Here is a 6,291-nt window from a genome sequence, read left to right as displayed (position 1 = left end):
TGGGTCCTGTGGGGCAGCCGTGGGTCCTGTGGGGCGCCGTGGGGCCGTGCCCGCTGTGGGGCCGTGCGACAGGAATTCCGCTAGTTCTGAACTGTCCTGGCCGCGAGCTCACTACTAGCAGAACTCGGCCGCGCGGCCCCCCCGCCGTGGGGCGCCCCACACCGCCCCCCCACCGCCCCCCAACAAACGCGTGCGGGGCCGGGGGCTGCGTCTCCAGCGTTTAATGCCGCGGGGGTTATGTACAACGGAGCCGGGGGGGGGGGGGCTGCCCCACGGCGGGCGCCCCACACTTGGAGGGCGGCCGCAGCCCCACGCTGCTGGGGGGGGAGCCCAGGGTGTGGGGCTGGGGCCGGGCCCGCCGTGGGGCAGAGCCCGCCGTGGGGCAGGGCCCGCCGTGGGGCAGCCTACGCGGGCGAGACCTGGCTGGAGGAGACGGAGGAGACCTGGGTGGCCTGCGAGGAGCCCGAGACGTCGTCCTCGTCCCCGAAGGGGCTCCTCCCGCAGAACACCAGCTTCAGCATGCACGAGCGGAACTGCGGGCACCGCGACCCATGGAGGCGCCGCGACCCACGGCACCGCGACCCACGGCACCGCAACCCACAGCACCGCGACCCATAGAGGTACCGCGACCCATGGAGGCGCCGCAACCCATGGAGGCGCCGTGACCCACGGCACCGCGACCCATAGAGGTACCGCGACCCATGGAGGCGCCGCAACCCATGGAGGCGCCGTGACCCACGGCACCGCGACCCATAGAGATACCGCGACCCATGGAGGCGCCGCAACCCATGGAGGCGCCGCGACCCACGGCACCACGACCCATAGAGGTACCGCGACCCATGGAGGCGCCGCGACCCATAGAGGTACCACGACCCATAGCGACACCGCGACCCACAGCGGCTCCGAGACCCACGGGATGACCCTGGCCCGGTGGGGTGGCCCCTCCTGGTGTCGTTGGGGGGGACTGGGAGGACTGGGAGGGGCTGGGGGGGGGCTGGGAGGGGCTGGGGGGACTGGGGCATGTCATGGGGATGTCAGTGGGGGGTTGCTGGGGTCTTACTGGGAGTGACTGAGTGCTACTGGGACCTCACTGCGTGCTGCTGGGATCTTACTGGGCTCTTACTGGGTGTCAGTGGGAGCTTACTGGGGTCACTGGGTGCTGCTGGGACCTTGCTGGGTGCCACTGGGAGTAACTGGGTGTCATGGGACCTCACTGGGTGTCACTGGGACCTTACTGGGTACCACTGGGAGTGACTGGGTGCTCTGGGACCTCACTGGGACCTTACTGGGTGCCGCTGGGACCTTACTGGGCTTACTGGGACCTTACTGGGTACCCCTGGGAGTAACTGGGTGTCGTGGGACCTCATTGGGTGCTGCTGGGCCCCACCCCCTTAGCCCCACCCCATTTAGACCTGTCCCATTTGACCACACCCCATTCGGCCCCGCCCCTTTAAGCCCCGCCCCTTTAAGCCCCGCCCCCGAGGCCCCGCCCACCTGCTTGTTCATGAGGACGTAGATGACGGGGTTGTAGACGGTGGAGGACTTGGAGAAGACGGAGGGCACGGAGGCCAGCCCCACCTCGAAGCTGCGCCCGCGGTGCGTCACCACCCAGAGCGCGAAGGCCGTGTAGGGCGCCCAGCAGAGCAGGAAGCCCAGCACCATCACCACCACCATCTTGGTCACCTCGCGCTCCGCCTTCTGCGTGCTGGCCGACTGCTCCTGCTGCCGCGCCACCTGCCGCGGGCGGGACGGCATCGGTGAGGGGCGGCGCGGGGCGGGGCGGCGCTGGCGTGGGGCGGGGCGCCGCTGACGTGGGGCGTGACGTCATTGACATACAGTGTGACGTCGTTGACGTGGGGCATGACGTCATTGACATACAGTGTGACGTCATTGGCAGGGGGCGTGACGTCATTGTCATACAGTGTGACGTCGTTGACGTGGGGCGGGGCGCCGCTGACGTGGGGCGTGACGTCATTGACATACAGTGTGACGTCGTTGACGTGGGGCGTGACGTCATTGACATACAGTGTGACGTCATTGACGTGGGGCGTGACGTCGTGGACGTGGGGCGTGACGTCTTTGATATGTGATGGGACACAATTCACATGGGGCGTGATGTCATCAACGTGGGGTGTGATGTCATTGACCCCAGGCATGATGTCATTGACATGGGGCGTGACGTCATTGATATGGGATGGGACGCAATTTACATGGGGGGTGACGTCATTGACGCGGGGCATGACATCATTGACACGGGGCATGATGTCATTGCCAGGGGGTGGGGCATTGACACAAGGTGTGTCGTCATTGAGCAGGGGGTGATGTCATCGATGTGGGAGGGAACATCACTGACACGGGGTGGGACGTCACTGATGCAGGATGTGACGTCACTGACGTGGGATGTGACGTCATCGTGACGGGGATGGGACCTCATTGCCCTGGGGACAGGCGGGGACGTGACATCAGCACCATGGGGGTGTGACGTCATTGCCACAGGATGTGACATCATCACCGCAGGGACACACAGGGGCGTGACATCATCACCATGGGGGCATGATGTCACCACCATCGGGTCACGTGGGGCCGTGACGTCATGACAGGGGAAGTGATGTCATCACCAGGGGGACACGCGGGGACGTGACATCACCACCGCGGGCACAAGGGGAAGTGACGTCACCACGGGGACGCCCTGAGACAGCGCCACTGGCACTGGGGCTGTGACGTCACAGTGATGATGTCAGCGATGACGTCACTGGTGTCCCCCGCGTCCCCAATAAAGGCCCCGGCACCGCCCCCGCCTCCGTCTGGGTCGGGGCCACGCCGCACGCGGGGGGCTCAGGGCGGGGGGTGCCCGGGGACAGCCAATGACGGGCGGGGACACCCCGGGGACAGCCAACGGCAGCCAGCGATGCCCCAGCGACCCCTAACGGCACCCCAGTGGTGCCCCAGTGGCCCCCAGCGGCCCCCAGCGGCCCCCAGCGATGCCCGATGACCCTCAGGGGCACCCCAGCAATGCCCCAAGGACTCCCAGTGGCACCCCAATGACGCCCGTTGACCCCCACTGACACCCCCTGACTCCCAGTGGCGTTCAGCGACCCCCCCAGTGGCACCCCAGGGACCCCCGATGGCTCCCAGCGACCCCCAACGGCACCCCAGGGACCCCAAGGGCTCCCAATGACACTCAATGGCGCCCCATGGTGCTCAGTAACCCCCAGTGATGCCCCCGTGATCCCCCAGTGACACCCCCATGACCCCCAATGGCCCCCCAATGATGCCCCAATGACTCCCAATGACCCCCAGTGACCCCCAACCAGCCCCAATGACCCCCCAGTGACACCCAATGACCCCCAGTGACCCCCCAACGAACCCCAACAGGCCCCAATGACCCCCAGTGACTCCCAATGAAGCCCAACGAGCCCCAATAACCCCACAATGACACCTAACGAGCCCCAATGATTCCCAATGACCCGCAATGACCCCCCAGTGACACCCAATGACCCCCAGTGACACCCAGTGACCCCCCAGTGACACCCAATGACCCCCAACCAGCCCCAATGACCCCCCAGTGACACCCAATGGCCCCCCAATGACTCCCAATGAACCCCAACGAGCCCTAATGACCCCCCAATGACCCCCAACCAGCCCCAATGACCCCCCCAGCGACCCCCCCGCGGCACTCACGGCGCGCAGCGTGATGAGCAGGCGCCCGTAGGAGAAGACGATGATGGCGAGGGGCACGCCGAAGCAGAAGCAGAAGAGGAAGAGGACGTAGGACTCGTTGTTCCACTTGTTGCCCGTCGTGTACCAGTCGGGGCCGCACGAGCACTGCAGCCCCTCGGGGATGTACCTGGGGGCGGCGACGGCCACGCTGGCGCCGGCCCCGCGACCCCCACCCCCGCGGCGCCCCCCCCCCCCCCCCCGGGCCGGGCCCCCACCTGCTCCAGCCGAAGAGCGGCGGCGCCGAGGCCACCAGCCCCAGCACCCAGGTGGCCGCGCAGCCCAGCACCGCGTGGCTGCCCCGGAAGGTGAAGTTGCCCAGGGGCTTGCAGATCACCAGGAAGCGCTCGAAGGCCACCACCGCCAGCGACCACAGGCTCACCATGCCTGCGGGCGGCACCGCGTCCTCCTGTGCCCGCGGCCCCGCGGCCCCACGGCCCCACGTCCCCCTGTCCCCCGTAGTCTCTGCATCCCCACGTCCCCACGCGCTGGCGTCCCCCGTGCCCCACATCCACACGTACCCAATGTCCCCACGCCCAACGTCCCCACACCCCCAAATTCCCCATGTCCTGATGTCCCCACACCCCCAACGTCCCCACATCCCAACGTCCCCATACCCCAATGTCCCCGCGTTCCGCACACCCAGTGCCCCACAGCCCAACGTCCCCATCTCCCAACGTCCCCTTGTCCCCGCGTCCCAATGTCCCATGTCCCAAAGTCCATCCCAACGTCCCTGCATCCCACACACCCAATGTCCCAACGTCCCCATGTCCCAATGTCTACCTCAATGTCCCCATGTCCCCACGTCCCCGCATCCCAATGCCCTGCGTCCCAATGTCCCCACATCCCAATGTCCCCGCGTCCAACAAACCCAACGCCCCATGTCGCCGCGTCCCAACATCCCCACGGCCAATGTCCCTGCGTCCCCATATCCCCACGTCCCCGCGTCCCAATGCCCCGTGTCCCAACGTCCCCGCGTCCCAATGTCCCCGCATCCAAACGTCCCAACGTCCCTGCGTCCCAATGCCCCATGTCCCAATGTCACCGCGTCCCAACGTCCCCGTGTCTAACGTCCCCGCGTCCCAATGCCCCGTGTCCCAACGTCCCCACATCCCAACGTCCCCATGTCCCACACACCCAATGCCCCACGTCCCCGTGTCCCCACATCCCCGTGTCCCCACGTCCCCACGTCCCAACGCCCCGTGGCCCCGTGGCCCGACGTCCCCGCGCCCCCGCTACCTCCCAGGGTGGCGGCGAAGCCCTCGATCTTGCAGGCGGTGGGCCCCAGGGCGAAGTACATCTGGGAGAAGCTGTAGAAGGCGGTGGTGGAGCCGACGCAGATGACGAGGAGGTTGGAGACCGCCAGGTTGACCAGGATGTAGTTGAGGTGCGAGCGCAGCTTCTTGTACTTGGCGGTGCAGAAGATGGTGAGGCTGTTGATGGGCACCCCCAGCGCGATCAGCACGAACATGAACACCGACATCCCCCGGAAGACCCCCGGGCTGCCCAGGTGGGTCTGCGGCACCAGGAAGGGGCTGAGCGCCGTCAGGTTGGGCGCGTCCAGCGCCATCGGGATGTAGAAGTCCTCCGGGAGCTCGTCCCGCGCCGGCTGCGGCTGGCGCATGGCGGGGAGCGGGAGCGGGAGCGGGACGCGAGGAACGGGGGTGGAGACGGTGGGTGAGGACGAAGGCAGCGGGTGGGGGTGAGGAAGACCAGTGGGGATGAAGGCTACGGATGGGGATGAAGACAACGGGTGGGGACGAAGACAGTGGTTGGGGATGAAGACGCAACAAATGGGGATGAAGACAACGGTTGGGGATGAAGAAGACCGGTGGGGATGAAGACAATGGGTAGGGATGAAGACAACGGTTGGGGATGAAGACAACCAGTGGGGATGAAGACTACGGATCGGGATGAAGACAACGGGGAGCGATGAAGACGCAACAAATGGGGATGAAGACGAGGGTTGGGTTGAAGGCTACGGTTGGGGTTGAAGAAGACCGGTAGGGATGAAGACTATGGTTGGGGACGAAGACGCACCAACTGGGGATGAAGACAACAGACAAGGATGAAGACAATGGTTGAGGATGAAGACGACGGACAGGGACGAAGACAGCGGTTCGGGATGAAGACGCAACAAAGGGCGATGGAGACAACGGGCGGGGATGAAGACGCGGGGTAAGGACGAAGCCCACGGGTGGGGACGAGGCCGCCCCAACGGGGGACGAAGGCAACGGCCGGGGACGAAGACCCCGCGGGCGGGCGGGCGGGCGGGGGGCCGGTGCGGGGCCCTTTATAGGGTGGGGGCCGGGGGGGTGGGTGGGCGGGCGGGCGGGGGCTGGGCCCCCCCCGGGGCTGAGCCCACGGCCAAGCGGGGCTGAGCCGGGCTGAGCCGCCGCCGCGCCGGCCAAGCTGGGCTGAGCCGCCCCAAAGCCGCTTTGGGGGCTCCTAATCGCGCCCCAGCCCCGATTAGCGCCTGCTTGGGGGGGTGGGGGGGCACCGACCCCCCCCCCACCCCCAAATTGCCCCCAATCCCCTTTAATAGCCCCGTTCCCACCCGCGCCCCCCCAATTC

General features: G+C 67.0%; 1 protein-coding gene across 3 annotated transcripts; it reads right to left on the bottom strand.

Moving 5' to 3' along the window:
• Nucleotides 1–213: 213 nt before the first annotated feature.
• On the bottom strand, nt 214–5,999 carry LOC121063335 (blue-sensitive opsin). Of its 3 annotated transcripts, none has more exons than XM_040543756.1 (5): nt 4,957–5,998; nt 3,936–4,104; nt 3,682–3,847; nt 1,495–1,734; nt 214–533 (listed from the first exon to the last, which is right to left on the bottom strand). In XM_040543756.1, the coding sequence occupies exons 1-5, from the start codon at nt 5,339–5,341 to the stop codon at nt 405–407; spliced, it is 1,089 nt and encodes a 362-aa protein (XP_040399690.1). In that variant the 5' UTR covers nt 5,342–5,998; the 3' UTR covers nt 214–404. The 3 variants fall into 3 exon arrangements, 2 of the variants coding, with proteins under 2 accessions (XP_040399690.1, XP_040399689.1); XR_005815949.1 differs by having other exon boundaries at nt 393–1,169; nt 1,231–1,734; nt 4,957–5,999; XM_040543755.1 differs by having other exon boundaries at nt 393–1,734; nt 4,957–5,999.
• Between the last annotated feature and the right edge of the window lie 292 nt (nt 6,000–6,291).

Source organism: Cygnus olor, unplaced genomic scaffold (genome assembly GCF_009769625.2).
Source record: "Cygnus olor isolate bCygOlo1 unplaced genomic scaffold, bCygOlo1.pri.v2 scaffold_193_ctg1, whole genome shotgun sequence".
Lineage (NCBI taxonomy): Eukaryota > Metazoa > Chordata > Aves > Anseriformes > Anatidae > Cygnus > Cygnus olor.
The sequence above is the reverse complement of the archived record's forward strand: the minus strand, read 5'-3'. Positions and strand labels throughout refer to the sequence as shown.

What these genes read in the sequence shown, in the direction of transcription:
- LOC121063335 (XM_040543755.1), bottom strand. Translation starts at nt 5,341, where the DNA reads ATGCGCCAGCCGCAGCCGGCGCGGGACGAGCTCCCGGAGGACTTCTAC. An exon ending in CTTCGCCGCCACCCTGGGAG is followed by an intron (nt 4,105 to 4,956) that starts GTAGCGGGGGCG and finishes TGCCGCCCGCAG; the next exon opens with GCATGGTGAGCCTGTGGTCG. An exon ending in CCGCTCTTCGGCTGGAGCAG is followed by an intron (nt 3,848 to 3,935) that starts GTGGGGGCCCGG and finishes CGCCGCCCCCAG; the next exon opens with GTACATCCCCGAGGGGCTGC.